Below are 21,090 nucleotides of genomic sequence, written 5' to 3'. Positions count from 1 at the left end.
CCCCCTCCTCTAGCCCCTCCTTACCTCCCCTTCTCCAGCTTCTGAGATAAGGGGAGAGAAAGCAGGCCTGGGGCTTTGCTCTGCCCTGAACAGGGCTCGGAGATCTCTGCTTATCGAGCTCAGGTAAACAGTCCAGGGCTGCCAGACACACTTGAGGGGAAGGGTGTGCGGGGGTTGGGAGGGGTGTTCCCCCTTGAACTTGGAGGAAAAAGAACTCATTCCTGCCCTGCTCTGTCACCAACTAGCTGTGTGACCCTGCACACTTCTCTTTCCTTTGGGGGCCTCAATTTCCTCTTCTGCTAAATGAAGAGAGGGCCTCCTCACAAATAAAGTCCCGAGGGCCAAGGACACCCTGGAGCCGGCCTTTAAATTGCTCATGAGGAAAAGAAGCCTTTACGAAGACCACGAGCCAGAAAAACTTGAGGTGGTCCATTCTGGCAAAGAAAGTCCCCTTTCAAATGGAAGACACAGGTCTTTAAGTAGTTCCCCGAGATACTGATCAATCACAAAGGGAAAAACTGAAACTCTGCATCAGAGAAATCTGACAGACCCCGCCTTACCAGAGAAATAGGGGTTGCGGTCACCAGCAATGGGACAGAAGACGGATGGATGCCATGTGCCTCCTAAGACGAGGCCCCCACCAGGACACTCCACCTCCTTTGAGACATTCTAACCAAAGAATCGTAACTTGCATCTAATTATCAGGAAACGTTAAACAAACCAAACCCAAAGGCCTAACCAAGCTCCTCCCAGTCTCAAGGGCATGAAGGGCAGGGCTGGTCTGGGCTTAGGGACTTGGGATGGGATCCTGGACAGATAAGGGACATTGGTGGAAAATTGGGTGAAATCTGGGTAAAGTCTGGAGTCTAGTTAGTAGTGATGGATCTTAGTTTTGATGGATCTAGCTGGGTTTGTGTGATGTCAGCACTGGGGAGGCCTAGGAAGAGATATGGACTCCTGCAGTATTTCTGTAAGTATACAACTATTTCCAAAGAAAAAGTTAAAACACATCCTGAGACTGTGCAGAAGGAAGACCCGCTGAATGCCCAGATGACATCCCACAGTGGTGGGGCTTTTAACCCAGGAATCCATGGGCAGACTTTAGGGGGTTCTTAACCCTGTCAAAATCATGAGCTGGAATTCCAGGGCATGTCTGAAAACTCATGTGTTTTTCTGGATAGATTGCTTTTATCAGATTTCCACAGGGGTTTGAACCAAGAAGGTCATGACTGACTGGCTGGAGTAGCCTCAGTTTACAGAGGAAGGGGGACAGGGCTCCCCTAAGGTCATGGGTGGGGCAGGCACAACCAGGACTCAGACCAGGGTCTGAAGCCCAGCAGCTGCCCCAGTTACAGCAAAGCTTTTAGCCACAGACAGCAGCCTTGTCAGAGATTATACAACACGGGCAGCTAGGGAGGGGGAGAGAGAACCATCCTGCCTGTGGGAAGAGAATTGCATCTTGGAGATGAGACTGGAAATACCTCTGTCACCAGCAAAATGTCTTCTTTTGAATGGGCTATGACAGGTCAGGAGAGGAGGAGGGGACACGGGCTGTGAGAGGGGGGTGCTTAAGGACCAATTTTGTCAGTTTACCAAGTTGCTGCGATAGAGCCTGCATGAGTGTTTTGAGCTATCTCAGTCCTGCTCTGTTCCAGCCCAGGACTCTTATCCCACACTGCAATTAGGGCTTGGGAAAAGGAAGAAGAAAGGGAATCTTGTAACAAAGTCTTTCTGTAAGACAAGCGTCTTCCATCGAGAAAACCATCTTCCCCAGAAACTTGATGTTGTCTCATTAGCAATTATTTGTTGAGTTCATGCAAAGTATCAGTGATATACCCTTCCTTTCATTCTTCTACCATCTAGCCATCCATCCATCTACAATCCACCCATCCATTCATTTATTCTTCTACCATCCATCCATCCACCCTTCCAGGACCTGAGAGTCTATAATGAGCCATACACTAGGAATATAAAATAAGTAAGATGCAGGGTGCCCATTCTCAAGAACCAAGGTAAGAAGTCTGCAAGAAAGTGGATTGCTGCTCTATCTGATGAAATGTCTAACAACCCAGGCTTTCTGAAAGGTTGAAGGAGCTACCTGTTCTTGCGGTAATCAAGCATAAACTGGATGATCCACTGTTAGGTGGAGGGAATCCCTGCACTGGGAAGGAGGAGGGTGAACCAGAGGAATCCTTGCATTCCTTTAGTGGGAGGCCCTGCTATTGCAAGTCAGGTTCCTTGCTTTGGGCTGTGCTGAGTCACCTGCCTTTGGGAGCTTACAGTTTATGATGAAGAGAGTAAGGGGAACTAGGACACACAGTAGGCTTGGCAATGTGAGCTCTGGGGCAGGCCTGGGATGGATGGGTGGCTGAATGGATGGATGGTGGGTGGGTGAATGGATGAATGCATGGGTGGATGGTGGAGAGTGGGTGGATGGGTGAGTGGATGGATGGAAGGGTAGAGGTAGAGTCTGGGGCAGGTGAAGGAGGACTATATGGCAAGAGCTGGGAGCCTGGGGGAGGGCAGGGGGAGTCACCTGGCAGGGCTGCATCATCACTGAGGCCAGCCCAGCCCTGGACACGAGGGTTGAGTGTCACATGTGAGATGGGCTTTGGCAGTTACTTCACTTCCCTGGGTCTCAGAACTTTAGAACGAGAGAGATTTTAACAAATCCTGTCTCCAGATTTGGATTTCATAGGCTTGGCAAGTACTAGAAATTACTTGGGGACTGAAATAGGACTGCAAAATGTTGTTACTTTTTTGAGAGAATAAGACACATAAGAAATGACTATCATAATTTCAGAAAAGGACCTTTTAACATTAAAAAAGGATACAGTTCCAAAGTCCTATATGCTGAAGAAAGTTCAAAAAAATTATTCCAAGGACCTCGCCTTTCACATTTCACCATGAAGCTGGTGGTTGGCAACTACTTATTGAGCACTGACTGTGTTCTAAGTGGACAAGAAGGCTGCAGGCTCTGTCCCAGAGCTGGTTTTCTCTCTGGGAGATTACCCAGAAGGCCCTTTTATCAGGGATTGATAGGAAAGCACTGCCCAGAGGCCTCCCTGCCCTGCGCCCTGCGCATCTTTTTATAACTGCTGAGAGGACTGGTCCGGACAGAAAGAGAGGGCTCCTCTCTGCTGAGCCACCACCATGGGCCCTGAAGGCCCTCTCAGTCCCAATGATGTGTGAAGGCTCAAAATGGGTCAGCCCCGGTCACAGGCTGCCCGACAGTGAGTACAGAGCCCAGACAGGGGTCGCAGGAGATGCTCCTGCACCCCCCAGCAGTGGGTCCCATGACCAGCAGGCTGTTTCAGTAGCTGCAGCTTTCAGGAGGTGAAGGGCCCACCTGCCCTGCTGGGCCCCATACTTCACAGCCACAGGGATTGAGGAGAGGCCCATCTGTCCTCTCCTGGAAGGGGAAGGCTATGGAGGCCTGATACCAGATGAGAAGGAGGGGATGGCCAAGGGCTCCTGGGATAGGCCCGTTGGCCTGAGGGGGCGCTGGAGCGCTTTTCGGAGGATAGAGTGTGAACCCTGGCAGTGGAAGTTCCTGGAAGGGGATTGTGGTTCAAATTCGACCACTGACCAATGAGATCAAGCTCCTGGGTGTTCTATCTGTGGAGTCCACCCAGTGGACCCTTTGAGAAGCTCTGCAGGTAACCAGATGCCCCAGCAGTGGTCACTGCAGACCTACCAGTGGACCCAGGCCCACTGTTCTGGGTGGGGGGCATCTATATCTGTAAGCAGTGCTCTGGTGATTCTGATGCATCCCTGAGCTGAACTCAGTCTCCATTATGGTCTCAGATTCCTAAGCCCCCTCCTCTGGAAGTTGGCCAGACTCAGGAGGTGTTTGGGAGGGAGGTCCCAGGACAGGATTCTGCAGGGAGAGGGGAGGAGTTTACCGTGGCAAGGGTGTCTCTGACACACTCCCCCCCATTAGAGGGACGTGGAGGTGGCTAACACGGAGGGTCTCACATACTCCCCCTGCTCCGGGCTCCTGCAGTGGGCTGTGCATCTCTGGCCTGGCTCATATGTGAAGTGAGGCCCTGGGTCACTGGGGCCTGGCTGCTATCATCTGGTGGCTGGGTGGGGATTCAGCCTGGGGCAGGGTGGGGTGTGACCTCCTCCTTGGGAACTGTAGGACCTGCCTCTCAAAGCCTCCTCCTGGCTGAGTTCTGGCCTGAGGGATAGCCCTCTCTCTCCTGGGCATGCCTGCCCCGTGGCCCCTGGAGACCTGGGGCTCCACTACTCCCCTGGGCAGTGTTGACTTTTGGGTCAGACTCCCTGCCTTGGTGCTGGGGGTTGGTCAGCAGAGAGGGTGCAGCCCTAAGGCAGGCTCCCTTGTCTCCATGGAGACCCCCTCCCCACTGTCAGGACCATGGCTGCAACCACAATCACCTGCCCAGGGTGGGGAGTCCTGGACCCCAGCCCCACCACTCTACTGCCCTGCAGGGAAGCTTCTCTCTCGCCAGGTATGTGAGGAGAATCCCCCATCCTACAGGCTCGTCCCCACTCAGCTGGGGGCCCTCTGTGAGTCTTCCCTGGCGTTCCAGGTAAGGAGTTCTTTGTGGCAGCTGCTGGTTCTCACAGTTGGACAGGACTACAGAGAGGCCAGGTCAGGGCAAATGGTTCCTGTGGGCACTGAGCCTCCATGGGAGCCTCTGTGGGGACCCTCTCTGCGCCCACCTGCCCACAGAGCATCACTGTCAGGACACGGAGAGAACTCAGTGCCCTCACTCATGCCGCATCCTTAGCACACGCTCAAGGGCAGTGACTGTGGCTCCCTCTCAGGCACCACTCAGCCTCCTTGGGCCAGGCCTGGGCCTCTGCACACCTGGCAGGTGAGAGGCTGTAGGAGGGGGAGGATGCAGAGAGGCAGGTCCAGGGATGGCCACCCCCCAAAAGACAAGCAAGTCCTGCAGTGCCTGTGCAAGTGCAGAGAGGTCAGCAAATGCTCCGTGTCTGTCTCCCTGGCCCATGAAGGCCTCAAGGGCACTTTTAGAGCATTCAGAGGTTGGCATCTCTTCCTCCTACCAATGCCCCAACATGAGGGAAGAAGAGATGGGAGACTGGCCTGAGCCCCTAGCCGGCAGTTTGCTCCCTTCCCACACAGCCCACCTTCCTTGGTCTCAGAGCTAGCGGGGCGGCCAGGAGGGGGTGTCGCAATGGGCAATGGCATTTGGTAATCCCGTTGGCCCGTCCTGCACAAAGGATGGAGCCACCTGAGAGCGGAATGCAGCTTGCGCCCCGCTATAGCTGCGGCCCCTGACACCGCCCGGCCGCCAGCACGGCCGGCGTCCTGATTACCTGCTGGGGCTAATGAATCTGGCTTTGTGAGCCACTGTCACGCCGCGTTAGGCCCACAATGGCTCTCGATATTTTATATGAATTTCCCCCCTCGTCGGCGATTAGGCCATAGCAAGCCAGTCATAGCAACCGGGAGGTATGCGCAGCCCAGGGGCCTGGGGCGCGAGGGGAGCTCGCTATTCACACGCTTTAACACAGCACTCCCGAGGGCGTGTGAATCGCCAGCAGCATTTTCACTTTTCTCTTGTGCTTAATCTTGTCGTCGTCGTGGGGATATTGTTTTCTGAGCCGGGCGCGGCAGGGTGTCGCCGGGGTCTCTCCTGGCCCCTTTACACACACCCCCAACTGGGGAGAGTTAATGATATACGGGGGAGGCCGCAGAGACAGTCGGAGCTCCCCAACCACCGTGAACCGAAACACTTTCCGATGAGGGTCAGGGGTTGCAACCTGGATTCAGGGATGCCGGTTCCCTCAAGGGCCCCTTCTTCTCTCTGACCCCTCCTGAGCCCTGTGGCTTGTGCCGTCCTGGCTGTCCTGCCCCGGCCCCGTGCCTGCACGCCGGCCCTCCGCAGATCAAGCCGGGACACACAAGGAGGTGGACAGACCACCCCCTGGAGCCTGGCCAAGGGAAGGGGCTCTGCTGGGGAGGGGACAGGCCATGCTGTCCCCCCTCCTGATCCTCCCCAGCCCAACCCCCAAGGAGAATGGGGAAGAGGGCAGGCAGACGTGGGTGCTTGTCCCAGGGCTGTCCAAGGGCACGGGCGGAGGGTTGCGAGGGGATATGAGCACTGTCTGGGGAGCCAGAGAAGGCAACAGGCACCCGGAACACACTTGCGGAGACCTTGATTGACACCCACAGACCCTGCCCCTAGGGTAACCAGCCAGGACTCTGACATGATGTGCTTTGAGGGGTCAGCTAGGGTCCCCAGCTCAGCTGCCCAATGGGTGAGGTCCAAGTGCAGACCCCACAGTGAGAGTCAGCCCACTTCTACCAGCAGCAAAGCTCCCTCTGCCAATGGGGATGCCCCACCTGGAATGCAGATGTGCAGGCCCTGTGTCCTCCAGGTCCTGAGACCCCCGAAGGGAGTTTTGGAGGCACATATGCTGGAATCAGAGGCAGGGTTGAGTGGTTCCCCCAGTCTCTTCTTTAGGGAAGCCACTGTAGCCCAGGCTTGGGGGTGCCTGGGAAAGCCACTGCCAAGGGCACTATACCGAGGGCACTAAACTAGTGGATGGACACAGGCTGAGGTCCGGTTTCTAGAGGTCACTGATGATGAAGCTGGGGACCATGCCCCACCTGTTCGTGCTGACGTGCTGGGACACCAGTGGGAGAGGCATCAAGGGTCCTGCTCCCCACTGTGGATGACTCACCTCTTTATGGCCCCTTCCATTTCTGTAAGTTGCAAATGCCCCACCCAGCTGAGACCCAGGTCCCCCCAAAGTCATGTGCCACCCACAAACCCACTGGCCTGGACCTTGGGCCAGCTGCACCCACTGTGCTTCCCTAGGGGCATGGCCCTGGCTGGGCTTCCTCCAGGAGTGTCTGCTAAGGCACTGAGGTCTGGGACCTGCCTTCCCTGCCTTTTGGCCTCCCCACCCCTTCACCTCACTGGGGGTCAAGAGTGGGTGTCGGGCAGCTCTCAGGGAAAGCAGGCGCTCCAGGAGTCCAGGGGCCTGCCTGGAGGGACAGATAAGCCACAATCGTGTGCCAGCCTTCATGCACTCAAAATTCTTCAAATACTTTCTGGCTAATGCAGGTTCCATGGTTCTGCTGCTGTGGAAAGTGAGGGTGGAGGGCACTTCTTCCGAGCCCGGGCTCACCTCTGTCTCCCAACCCCACGTTCCTCGGTGGCAGCTTCTCAGGGGTCCACCTGGCCCACCCAGCCCCCAGCCCCAGGCCAGGCAGATGGTGGTTTGTGTGTGTGTGTGAGCTGGAAGCAGGAGGCATGAGCACACGCTCTTTCCCTCTTATCCTCACCCCACACGCACACACTCGCACACCTCCACACGGGGCTGGGGCCCTCTGCTCAGCTGACAGTGTTAAGCTTTGTTCAACTAGGCCGCCTCAGCAGGGGTGGTCAAGCACCCCACGGACCTTGCCACAAAGCCTGAGCGACCTCTGACACGATTAGGGTCGCCCTGACCCTAATCCAATCAGATTGATTACTGTGAGTGTGGCCCGGTGGCCAGGCGGGGGCCTCCACAATGGCCTCCCAGAGCTGGCCTCTCTCTGGGGCACCTGGCAGGCTCCTTCCTCCTGGGCCATTCAGCTCTGCGCCACAATGAATCCGGCCATTTCTCAGCCCCGTGGCAAGCGATGGGGGAGAGAGGGCTTCCTCTTTCCCATTAGATCAAGTGGTGAGGGCGTATGGGAGCTGAGATGACTTTCATCCAGCTGAAAATGGAGGAGGGAGGGAGGGGCAGAGATCAGGTCAGGGGAGGGGGGAGCAGAGGGGGCAAAGTGCAGAGGAAGGAGCATGGACATGTGGGAGTGGACATGAAGGGGAGAACATGGGGGAGAGTGGACACGGGGGAGAGAGGACAAGAGGGGAGAGTGGACATGGGAAGGGTGGATATGGGGGCAAAGGGACTGGGACACCAAGGCCACACGAGGGTCCCAGAGGCCTGCTGGAGTCTTGGTTCCCCCTGAGAGGCTTTCAAGGAAGTGAGGGAGTGCAGAGGAAGAGGGGGAACTCCCTGGGCCCCCAGCCCAGAAGTTAGTGATTTGTCTGTTCCTTGGGGCAGGCCCTGGGCACCTGCAGCGCCTGTTCTCACCTGGAGAGCCCCTACAGACACCACCACCCCCTCCACCACAGGCTGGCACATTCTTAGGAGTCCTGGCCCAGCCCCTTCTTTGTGCCTCAGTTTCTTTAACTTGTAACCATAGTGCTGGCTCATGAGATGGGTGCTAGGATTCAGTTTACTGCTGTGTGTAAAACACTTAACACACGGCTCCAAAAGCACTGTATACATGTTTTAAAGAAAGAGAGAAAACCCTTTAAGATCCAGCTCAGACGCCCCCCTCCCCAGGGAAACCTGGCCACGTGGGCACCCTCAGGCATATGTGCTCATCCTTCAGTCACTCACTCAGCGCATCCTTATAAAGCACCCATTCTGTGCCAGAGCAAACCTTGGTACTGCCCTATGTGCCTGCTGTGTGAACCTGCTGCGCATGGCAGGGGGCCCCACACCAGACCTGAGATCACCCTGCAGGGCTCAGCTTTTGTCCCGGGAGAGTGATGTTGAGGTTGGAGGCAGGAAACTAGGAGCTGCTCTGGAGGCCAGGAGCTGCCCCCCAGGTAGTTCCTGTGGGCTGAGAGCTAAAGATAAGAAGGATCTGGAGAGGATGAGGATTGCAAAAATGGGGCCCACAAAGACTGACCCCATTTCAGACTGTGGGGTCCAGTGAGGGGCAGGTGCAGGCAGCTCTGGACTGGCAGGGAAGGTCCATCTACAGTAGCGATGTTGGAAAAGTCGCCTGGGAGAGAGCATGGCTGCTGTGGCACCCCGATGTGGGTAACACAGAAGGGAGTATGGGCAGGGGTCAAGAGGCAGGCCTCAGGGCCTCCACAGCTGTCCTGACTAGGGTGCTTGTGTGTTTGACCATAGCTGGAAGATTGCGGGTTTGGAGCTGAGCATGACAGGATCCTATGTCTGAACGTGCAGAAAAGGGACAAAGCCTGTGGGCCTGTGAGGGTGATGCTGTGCCCCAGGGGTCTCCAAGGCAGGTTCACATATCCCTAGGGGTGCATAGGTCGGCATGGGTGATTCCAAGGCAACCTCACCGGCATTGTTGCTTCTTCTCCCGCCTCCCCTTCTAGGACCACCCATCTCCCACTTGACCCATGAAGAGACTCCCAGTTTTCCTGGCACATGTCCAGCCCTGGTACCATCTATAAAGACTGGGACACCAAGCTCTGTGTAAATCAGGTGTTTCCAATTTCTTGTTTCAGAATGAAAGAGGACCCAATTGAATGATGAGCTGACAAATTTTTAAAACTTTTTGGTAATATATCACTGTGAGATTTTTGGCACAGGTAACTCAGAAAAAATTCAAAGAATCAAGAGACATTATATCAAAACTCTCCCTTTTATCTGTTTATTTTTCTGAAGGATGACCCTCATGCCTAGATCTTTAAATTTTAAGAACAGAATGGGCCCCAAAAGCTGTTCCTCTAAGATCAGGAAGAAATCAGGGGCACCTGCTCTGCTCACTGCTATTCACCATTTCCTGGAGGCTCCAGCCAGGGCAACTGAGCAAGAAAAAAATAAATATATAAAGAGTGTCCAGATGGGAGAAAACTGTCTCTATTAGCAAATGACATGAAAATTCTAAGGAATGCATGAAACATCTATTAGAATTGATAAACCTTCAGCAAGGTTATAGAGTATGAGATCAATATTTGAAAATCAACCATGTTGCTATACACTAGCAATGAACAATGCAAAAATGAGATTAAGAAAACAGTTCCATTTATAATAGCATCAAAAAGAAAAAAATGCTTAGGAATAAATAGAAGATTTATCTGCTGAAAACTGCAAAATGTCATTGAAAGACGTTAAAGACCTAAATAAATGGAAAGACATTCCATGTTTATGAATCAGAAGACTTCAAATTGTTAAGATGGCAATATTCCTCTAAGTGATCTGTAGATTCAATGCAATTTCCAAAAAAACAACTTCTTTTTTTTGCAGAAATTAATGAGCTGATCCTAAAATCACTATAAGGAGCCCCAAAAAGCTGAAACAAGCTTGGAAAAGCAGAACATAGTTGGAGGACTCACACTTCCCTGTTTTCAAACTTACTGCAGGGCCACAGAAGTCAAGACCGTGTGGCCTGGGCATAGGACAGACATGTGAACCAATGGGGTAGAAGAGAGCCCAGAAATAAATCCACATTTCCTTCTCTGGCTTCCAGGTGGGGCCTGACCCCACCTGACACAGCCTTCCTCCACCACCAGGATGGCAGCCGTGTCAGGTGTACAGGCTTCTGCCTTCTTCCCGAAATCCCTGACATTTCTTCTTACTTAGGAGTGTGGGGACCCTAGACACCCCCATCAGGCTGTGGAGCCAGGAACCCAGATGGCACCATGATCCTGTCTGGGCCCTCCCGGGCATGGTGAAATTGATGGGCATACCTCCCTGACCATGGCACAGCATGGGACCCTGCACCACACACACACTACACACCACACACACACGTACATAAATGCACACGCGTACTACACACAAATATGCACATGCAAAAACGTGAACACATATGTGTTCAAACACACAAGTACACACTTGTACACATGCATGCGCACACACAACCCACAGATGACCCCACACGTGCAGGCACCACACACACAATCATGCACATGTACATGCATGCACACACACACTTGCACACACTCACACACACATGCCCCCACACTCAATGTGTCACATCACCCTGTGGCCCTAACTTCTCCCACACATGTCAGTGGCCATCCCCGCAGGAGCTGGTGTGTAATTACCCCAGCCAGTAGCTCTGTGAAGTTGGCTGTGGCAATTATTCTCCCATTTTATAGATGAGGACGCTAGTGCTCCAGGAAGTGAGCTGACTTGCTGGTCAAGGTCACATGACATGACTCTCCTCTGCCCCTTCTTGCTCCTAGAGAATACAGACCAACCTTGAGGGGCATGACCATGACTGCCTGATGTCGGAGAGCCCCGACCCCTTGAACAAACACCACCGGGCCCCACCTGCCCTTAATGCAATGCTCAGTTGCACTCTCAGGACCTCTGCCCACAGTATGCCAGCAGTCTCAGGGCCTGGTGTGTCTTCCTCCCAGACATCTTTTGTTCTTCCTCCCTCTGCATTCTGGCTGCCAGGTCTGAGCAAGGCCATTTGTTCCTCCCATACGTACAGGCCACGTGCTGGCAAGACAGACAGGGCAGCTGGGGTGGGCCTCACAGTACTCATGGGGTGGTTGATGGATGTGATGGTAAAGGACTGAGGACAACGGGCAGCAAGATGTGATACCAGGTGACAGGGATAGAGAGGGTCAGCATGGGGGATGCTACATGACACAGGAGACAAGGTGGCATTTAGAAGGAGACTGAGGGAAATGGGCAGGGAATCACACACAAGGCAGAGAAAAGAGCAATGGCAGAGGGATATGCAAAAACAAAGGTGGAGATAGAACTGTACTCAGTGTTTGGGAGGCAGCCAAGAGGCCAGTGGGGCTGGACAGGGGCACAGGGAGGATGACGAGGAGGAGGGAAAAGAGGCAGCAGGGCCAGAGGATTCGAGAGAGCTGGGAGCCCTGCCCAAGTGAAGGAGGGGTGTGGTTGACACAGCTCTTTTGGCCTCAGGGACATTGGGAATGGGACTGAACGGTTGTATAGGAGCCACTTTGATGATGCACGGTTTCAGGGTGGCTGGGCTTGGTGGTAAATGGTTGGATTCAGGAATGACTCTGAAGGTACTGTTGATGGGACTTGCAACGGAGAGGAATCATGGGTGACTCCAAGTAACAGAAGGATGGGGCTGCCCTTTACAAGATGGGAAAGCAGGTGTGTGGAAGAGGTCGTACATGGCCTTGGCCATCCTGTCACCAATGCCCCTTGGGACTACAGGGCCCCCAGCAGATCTTTGCTGATGTGACCCACCCTACCTTTGTCCTAGTAGCCTTCCTTTGGCATCCTCTCTTCTTATGTCTTCTGTGGCCTACTCTCGCTACTGACAGCATGTTCAGCTGTGGCCCCTGGGACCCACCTTAGGCATCAAATCTCTGTTGGCCCATCCTAGATTGGATGGCAGTTCCATAGGTGGCCACACCAATGAATGTCCCATCCCTAATGCTCATTTCCCAAGGTGAACTTAACATGCTATCAAGGGTGGAGTCTGTGTCCCCTACCCTAAAATCTGGGTGGGCCTTTGTAACTGCCTTGACCAACAGAATGTGGCACTGCCCAGCCTTTGAGGCTAGGTCTCAAAAGATGATACAAAGTGGCATCAGCAAAATGGCAGAGTGGGGGCCTTTTTCTTGTTGTTGTTGTTATCCCAGGATATTAAGGAAATCTCTGCCAAACCACTAGCTGACTCTAAGCTAAAGAAACAGACTTCAGAGAACCACACATGACATAGAATGCACTAATTAAAAATAGTTTAGAAAAGGCACTAAACAAACAAGCAACAACAACCCATAGTAACAACAACAGACCCTGAAGAGGAAGAAGAATCTAATCTCCTGAGTTACCATATTATAATATTCAAAAACTCCACATTTCAACAAAAAGTTACTAGGCATGAAAAGAAACAAGAAAGTATGGCCCACCCATAGGAAAAGGAAAATTAAATTAACAGAAACTGTCTCTGAGGAAGCACAAATACTGAACATACTAGACAATGACTCTAAATCAACTGTCCTAAATGTTCTCAGAGAGATAAAGGAAACCAGGAGAAAATTTTCTCAACAAAGAGAGACTGTCAATAAAGAGACAGAAATTATAAACAGAATTCAAATAAAATTTGTGGAGCTGAAAAGTACAATAACTGAAATGAAATGTTCACTTGAAGTTTTCAACAGAGTTGAGCAGGCAAAAGAAAGAATCAGTGAACTTGAAGATAGTTTAACTGAAATTATACAGTCTGAGGAGAAGGAAGAAAAAACAATGAAGAAAAATGAACAGACCTGTGGGACACCATCAAATGTAGCAACAAACACATTGTGGGAGTCCCAGAAGAAGACAATAGAGAGAAAGCAGCAGAAAGAATATATTTAAAGAAATAATGGCCAAAAGTTCCAAATTTGATTTTAAAAAAATCTCAAAGACTCAAGATACTCCCAAGAAGCTCAACAAACTTCAAGTTGGATAAACATAGAGAGCTTCACACTGAGACATTTTAATCAAACTATCAAACGGTAGAGACAAAGAGAGAATCTTGAAAGCAGCAAGAGTTATTCATCATGTAAAAAGGATCCTCAATAAGACTAACAGTCAATTTCTCATCAGAGACTAATAAGGCCAGAAGGCAGTGGGATGATATATTTAAAGTGATGAAAGAAAAACACTGTCAACCAAGAATTCTACATCTGGCAAAACTATCTTTCAAAAATGAAGGACTAACCTAGATGAAATGGAGAAAGTCCTAGAAACACACAAACTACCAAAACTGACCCAAGAAGAAATAGAAAATCTGAAAAGACCTATAACAAGTAAAGAGATTGAATTAAAAATGAAAAACCTCCCAGCAAAGAAGAATTTCACTAGTGAATTGTAACAAACGTTTAAAGAGGAGTCGACACCAATCATTCTCAAACTCTTACAAAAAAAATGGAAAAGGAGGGAACACTTCCTACCTCATTCTATGAGGTCAGCATTATCCTGATACCAAAACCAGACAAAGGCACTACAAGAAAAGAAACTACGGGCTAATATTTCTTATGAATATTGATGCAAAAGTCCTCAAAAAAATACTTTCAAACTAAGTCCTCCAGCATATTAGAAGGATTATATACTATGACCAAGAGGGGTTTATCCCAACAATGCAAGGGTGGTTCAATGGATGAAAATCAACCAATAATAATATGCCACATTAATAGAATGAAGGTGAAACCACGTGATCATCTTAATTGATTCAGAAAAAACATTTGATGTAATCTAACACCATTTTCATGATACAAACACTCAACAGATTAGGAATAGAAGGGAATTTCCTCAACCTGATAAAGGGCAGTTATGAAAATCCCACAGCTAACATCATATACTCAATGGTGAGAGATTGAAAGCTTTCCCCCTAAGATCAGGAAGAAGACAAGGGTGCCCACTCTCACTGCTCCTATTCAACATAGTACTGAAAGTGCTAGCCAGAGCAATTAGGCAAGAAAAAGAAATAAAAGGATTCCAAATTGGAAAGGAAGAAGCAAAAATGTTTCTATTCACAGATGACATGATCTCATATCTAGAAAATCCTAAAGAATCCACACAAAACTCTTAGAACTAATGAAACAATTAAGCAAATTTGCAGAATACAGGATCAAAACACAAAAATAAATTGTACTTCTATACATAATCAGTGAACAATCTGAAAAGGAAATTAATAAAATAATATTTCATTTATAATAGCATCAAAAAGAATAAAAATGCTTAGGAATGCATTAACCAAAGATGTACAAGACCTGTTCACTAAAAACTACAAAATACTGCTGAAAAATTAAGGAAGACCTAAATAAGTGGAAGACATCCCATGTTCATGGATTAGAGGACTTAATACTGTTAAGATGGCAATACTTCTCAAAGATTCAATGTAATCTCCATAAAAAAGTGAGAGAGTGGCGTGGACAAATCTACACTACCAAATGTAAAACCGATAGCTAGTGGGAAGCAGCCGCATAGCACAAGGAGATCAGCTCAGTGTTTTGTGACCACCTAGAGGGGTGGGATAGGGAGGGTGGGAGGGAGGGAGACACAAGAGGGAGGAGATATGGGGATGTATGTATACGTATAGCTGATTCACTTTGTTATAAAGCAGAAACTAACACACCATTGTAAAGCAATTATACTCCAATAAAGATGTTTAAAAACAAATTCCAACTGCCTTTTTTTCAGAAATGGAAAAACCATCCTAAAATTCATATGGAATTACAAGGGATCCCAAAAAAGCCAAAACAATCTTGTAAAACAAAAATTAAGTTGGAGGACTTATACTTCCCAACTCTAAAACATACTACAAAACTACAGAAAACATAATAGTGTGATATTGGCAGAATGACAGGCATATCGACAAATGGAATGCAATTGAAAGTCCAGAAATAAACCCAGACATCTATGGACAACTGATTTTTGACAAGAGTGCCAGGACCATTCAATGAGGGAAAGACTAGTCTTTGGAACAGAAGGTGCTGAAATAACTGGTTTCCCACGTGCAAAAGAATGAAGCTGGACCCTTACCTCTCACCATATACAAAAAATAACTAAAAACAGATCAAAGACCTAAATGTAAGAAGTAAAACTGTAAAACTCTTAGAAGAAAAAACACAGGTGTAAATCTTAGTAACCTTAGATTAGGCAATGCTTTCTTTGATATGACATCTAAATGGGTAAATTGAATCTCACCAAAATTTATAACTTCTGTGCATCAAAGGACACTGTCACAAAACTGAAAAGACAATCTATACAAGGGAGAAAATATTTGCAAATTGTATTTCTGATAAGTATCTAGTGTCTAGAATATATAAAGAACTCTGACAACTCGACAACAAAAAGACAAAAAACCCAATTAAAAACTGGGGAAAGGACTTGCATAGACATTTCTCCAAAGAAGACATTCAGATGTCCAACAAGCCCATGAAAAGATGCTCAACATCATTAGCCATCAGGGATGTGCAAGTAAAAATTACAATGAGACATCACTTCGCTTCCACTGGGAGGGCTAAAGGAAAAAACAGACAAAGAATAACAAACATTGGCAAAGATGTGGAGAAACTGGAACCCTCATGTGCTGCTGGTGGGGATATAAAATGGTGCAGCTGTTGTGGAAAACAGTTTGGTAATTCCTCAAAACACAGAATTACTATATGACTGAGCAATTCCACTTCTAGGAGCATACCCAGAAGAATTGAAAACAGGTATTCAAACAGATACTTGTAAAAAGTGCTCATATCAACATTATTCACAATAGCCAAAAAAGGTCGGAAACAACGCAAGTGTCCATCAACAGATGAATGGGTAAACAGAAGGTGATCCATCCATACAATAGAATATAATTCAGCCATAAAAAGGAAAAGTGCTGAAACATGCTACAGGTGGATAAATCTTGAAAACATTTTGCTCAGTGAAAGTAGCCTTTCTCCCTCTTTCTCTCTCTTTTTCTCTCTCCCTCCTTCTCCCCCCACTTGCTGGAGGGCCTGTCCACTATATTTAAGGGAACCCAGGTCACGTGAAGAGGCTGCTTGTGGGTGTTCCTGCTGACCGCAGCATTGGCCACCAGATATGTAAGGGAAATGAGGACCAGCAGAGGTGCAGAGACCAGCCCTGCCTGCTGCATCTGTCTATATCTGCCGATGTTGGGACATATAACACATGATTAATATTGTTTAAACTACTAGGTTTTGTGAAAGTTTGCTCTTCACCGTAAGTTAACCAATACCCAGCACTCCCAATCTTCCTCTCCTTCCCAAAATAAACCCCTGGCTCCATGACCCTGAATAACTTCTGCTGTGTGCCTCTGTGATCTCCAACCCTCTCCCTTTCTGTGTTTTTTGTTTGTTTTTATATTTCCTCTCTAAGACCTGCCTGAAGTCCTGGCTCCTGCAGGAAACCTGCAATGGTTAATCTTGTCCCCGTGGAACTACGTAATTGCTTTTGGGAAAGGGGAAGCAGGAGGAATCTCTGTGTGATCTTACATCCTTCCCAGTGTCAGGAGCACCCTCCAGAGTGGGTGAGCACTGGAAAGGACCCACATGGGAGATGCTTACGGTAATGAGGTCTGTGCGGCCCTGCCCCCTCTGCTGGAAGTGCTGTTCCCACACTGGAGCATAGGTGAGACACGAAGGCAGAGGGGAATGTAGTGGCTTGTGCCCACCCTCACTGAGGGGGAAGCTGGCTTGGACCCTGCTGCACGCACATCCCTGGGCTGCCACCTCTGCCTGAAAAGCCATGACGGGTGCCACGTGTACCTTTGTCCAGCACAGGGCCAAAGATGGCCAGGCTGTTGTTGACAGTGGTGCAATTCCACCGGCGTCCACGGAACTGGTGTTGGCACTCCTGGATGCTGATCTTGATGCCCTCTGCCACACTGGGCATGATCTCCACGTAGTTCCGGCAGAAACGCAGCTGCTTGGGGACCAGGCCTGGGATGCTGGCGCAGAGGATGGGCTGCGTCCCCAGAGATGAGTACTGGGGCCCGACAGCCAGGGACCTGGGGGAGGAGGACAAGGGGGCCTGGTTAGTAAGAGGGGTGCACTGCTGGCCCATGAAACAGGAGCAGGAGCCAGGCTTGCCTTAGTGTGAACCTTCTTTGGAGGATGCACACAGGCCCTTTCCTTCCAAACGCTTGTGCGTTCCAGGGCAAGGTGTGCTTCTACCGTGCAGGAAGCCTGTCCCTAACCTGTACCTGAGACTTAGCACAAAACATCATGATGTGCACGTGGATTGACAGAAAGTAAATCAAGGAAGTGGTGGAGGCCTGCCTGCTTCTCTGCGCAACTGCAAGTGTCCCCCGTTCTGTTGGGGTGGAGACAGTAGCACCCTGAAACTGTTCAGGAGCGCAGAGGACAGAACTCGGGGATACAGTGTGTTGCTGGGTCAGCACAGAGAGGAGCGGCTGGGTCTGTGGTAGGAGGGAGGAGGGCCACTTCTGGAGCAGCGGTGAGATGGGGTACAGCAGTGGCTAAATCATATGCGTGAAAATCACCGCTGAACTCATACCGACCATGCCAGCCGGCTTTTGGCTATTTACCCAACAGATATAACAGCATATGTCCACAATAAGATGTGCTCAAGAATATTCACAGGGCTGTGATCATCAGAGAAAAACTTGGAAACCACCCAAGTATGCATCCATAGAAGCGTGGATGAACAGTGTTTACTCTTGCAGTGGAGTTCTCCTTGGAAACAGAGAGGAGTGGACAACTGATGCAAAGGGCAGGGATCTCCCTGGCAGGGTGCTGAAGAGAGGCCTGACCCAGTGTGGGTGACCACGATTCCTCTGATGGAGACCAAGGCCAGGCAACACTGTGGATGGGGACAGAAATCAGGGTAGTTTCCTCATTCATAGGGAGGACTGGCCTGACCTGAAGGCAGCATGAGAGAATGTTTCTCAGTCTGTGCTTTGCAAAATTGTTCCCACTCACCACACATGCCTATGTAATTTAAAGTAAGCAAAATGACAATAAATGAGAGAAAAATTTGGTTTCTCGGTCACACCAGCTACACATGGCCTGTGGCTACCAATTGGATGGTTAGATATTTCAGTCACAGTGTAAAGTTCTACTGGACCATACTGGTCTAGGGTGAAGGAGGTGCTCTGTGTTTGATGGAGGTGTTGGTTACACATGTGTTTATGTGCCAAAACTAACTGAAATGGGGTCATTTTACTATATGTGATTACACCTTGATTTAAGAGGAAGAACCACCAGGTCATTTTTGGGGCAGAGGGGAAAGACCTTCTCCAATCCCATGGTGACATGTTGTTATATCTGCCCATCCCAATGGATGACCCACAGTCCTGTCACCTGTGGATGCATCTGTCTTTGTAGTGGGTTGATGGGCTCTTGCTGGCAGAGCTCTGCTTGATTCCTCTGCGTCTCAGTGCTTCCTTCACCCCTGGGTGGGTGTTCCATGTGAATGACTGTGCGGCCACTGCTACTCTTCAGGGCCGGCTGTGGAAGCCTGCCCCCCATCAACCGCTGATATCACAAAGGCTCTTCAGCTCTTGGAAGGGGCTATGAAGACCCTTAGGGTGGTAGGAGAAGACCAAAGCATGGGAGGCCCCACGGATCTAGGAGGGTGACTGGGAGTGGGGTGGTTCCAGGGAAACAGCATTCTGTGCCTTCTTACCTAGTCCCCAGAGATCTGTGGACTCTCTTAGCAGAGAGAGGTACAGATGCTACCCACGCTCACCCAGGCCTTTGGCCTCTGCGCTCTCTCCTCCTCAGGGAGCCGGGTCTCCTCCTCCCTGTGGGGTGTCTGGTGTGGTGTGTCCCAGGCCCAGAGTGGCCCCTCTGCCTGACAGGACGCTTCCTGCTTATCTGGTAGCTTTCTCTGGTGGAATCCAGGTGGAAATGTCTGTTTCCCCTTCCTTTGTTTGGTGGGGAAACCAAGGCAATGGCAGCTTTATAAACGTTTCAGCTGCCCCCCCCCAGAGGTTCCTCTTGTTTGGCACCTCCTCTCCCCTGGGAGGGCTAAGCACCCCTGAGAAGGTGGGACAAAGGTTTCTGTGTCCCTCAGCAAGCCACACACCTGCATTAAGATGCTGACTTTCAGGAAGTCCTACTCTGAGTCTAACACAGTTCCATTCAGCTGTGGTGAGAATGGTAGGAAACAGGATCACTGTCTCTCAGAGAAACAAACCCACCCTCTGGAAATACACATCATATCCTAACATGTTTCCCTCTTCGTCTTCAAAATCTTCAGAGGCTGCCTTACTTTAAGGCACAAAACCCATGCCCTTCAGTACCTGGAGATGCCTCATTGGATGACCCGGAGAGAACATTTCCTCACTGCACAGTCCTGTTAGAATCTGGATCTGTCCGGCTCACTCCTCTCACACCCTGTGAGCTCTCTGCTCCTGTCACACCAGCCTCCCCGCACACTTCCTGTCTCCACCCATCTCTCAGCTGACGTGGGGCTTCGTCCCATGCATCTCCATGGCCACACGGAGTCCCTGGTATCCCCCACAGTCCCCCTGCCTTTCTGTGTGAGGGCCACCCTCTACGCCTCGCCTCGGCAGCATTTATGTAGTTCTGTATTCAGTTAGCTGGTTGGGAGAGGGCAACTTCTCCTTGAAGTCCTGAACACAGGGTTTCCATGTATGGTATCCTCTCATCCTGTGCCCTCCTGCCCACCATTTCTGGGCAACCATGCAGCCCTCGTCCTCTGCTTGCTCTCCCTTCCTGATCAAGTGCATCTCTCAAGAATTAAAACCTGTCTTTCCCCAGGGACTGTCCATGACACCTTGCAGTCAGGTGTTCAAGTGAAGCTGAGCCTTCTTTTAATGAGTGGCCAGCCCTAGAGTCCCTGTTCCTGGGGAAGGCCCGAAGCCTCCAGACCAGACTCCTGGCCTCCTGGGTCCCTCCCACATCCATGCTCCAACATCCAATCCCCCTCCCTGGGCACACTCCCCATCCTGTCCCTACTCATGACTTGATGAGCCAAAGACCAGCCATGACCTCGTGCCAGATATCACGGACGTCCCCATGCCACTGCCTGAGTCAGTATTCCCAAGTGGCATTCAACTGTGGGGCTGGCTCATTCCCTTGCTTGTTCCTTCACTACCTGCAGAGCCTACTGGGTGCTGGGTGCCCAGCCAGGCCTGACCCTCCCCAGCTCTCTCTCACACCCACCCCACAGTCTGGGACCCCAAGGTTTTCAGAAAGGCCAGCCCTCTGCTTTCACCCAGCTGTGAGGTCTTTCCTCTCTAGGAAGTATTTTGTGATCTGAGCCTCGCTCTCCTGCACCCTGTCCTGCACAGATGGCTCTGAGTGGAGACCACAGGGGCTGCTCTGCTGCTTCTCTGGGACCCCTGGGCTGCCCTAGGTGCTTAGCTTCCTGATGGACAGGCTGAATGCATGGATGGGAGGATGGGAGGGAAGCTGGCCCTTGGACTGAGAGGTGGCATGCAGGCCAAGGTCAGCAGTCTGCTCTTGGATGCACCCAGTGGGCAGGGTGAGGATTTCAGGGTGGAGAAGATGGGCCAGCTCTGCCCACTCCAGGCTGAGGTCAGATGTCCAGGACGGGTTGGTGGTGGGCAGCGGGGGAGGTAGGCCGTGTCTAACTTGCGTGCCCGCAGCCACTCTCAGCCCATGCTTTCGTGGAGAACCTCCCACCTGTAAATCAGAGGGCAAAACTCCCTGGGCCCCAGTCCTCCTCCAGAACATCATCACCTCCACTTCCTACCCAACTTACTCCAGCCAGTTTCTACACCCTTCCACCCACTGAGACATCCCATCCTGGCCCCAGTGACCACTCTGCCTATATCGGCACATGTGGCTGGCCTCCGACTGCCCTTGGCTGAGGTCGGCTATCTGTTTCCACCATGTGATACCCCTCACGGTGACCCTGAATTTCCCCGCCTCCCACCTTTGCCCA

General features: G+C 50.6%; 1 protein-coding gene across 1 annotated transcript in view; it reads right to left on the bottom strand.

Annotated features, from left to right (window-relative positions):
• WNT3A (Wnt family member 3A) overlaps nucleotides 1–21,090 on the bottom strand; it is a 46,942-nt gene that overhangs the window by 10,900 nt on the left and 14,952 nt on the right. Inside the window, exon 2 of the mRNA XM_022563367.3 lies at nucleotides 16,959–17,200. Coding sequence (XP_022419075.1) covers nucleotides 16,959–17,200 — 242 coding nt within the window. The remainder of the gene's footprint in view (nucleotides 1–16,958; nucleotides 17,201–21,090) is intronic.

Source organism: Delphinapterus leucas, chromosome 3, assembly GCF_059928025.1.
Source record: "Delphinapterus leucas isolate spDelLeu-1000000601 "Yukka" chromosome 3, BTC_Dleu_Yukka2, whole genome shotgun sequence".
NCBI classification, from domain to species: Eukaryota; Metazoa; Chordata; class Mammalia; order Artiodactyla; family Monodontidae; genus Delphinapterus; species Delphinapterus leucas.
This window is presented reverse-complemented; position numbering and strand designations above follow the sequence as displayed.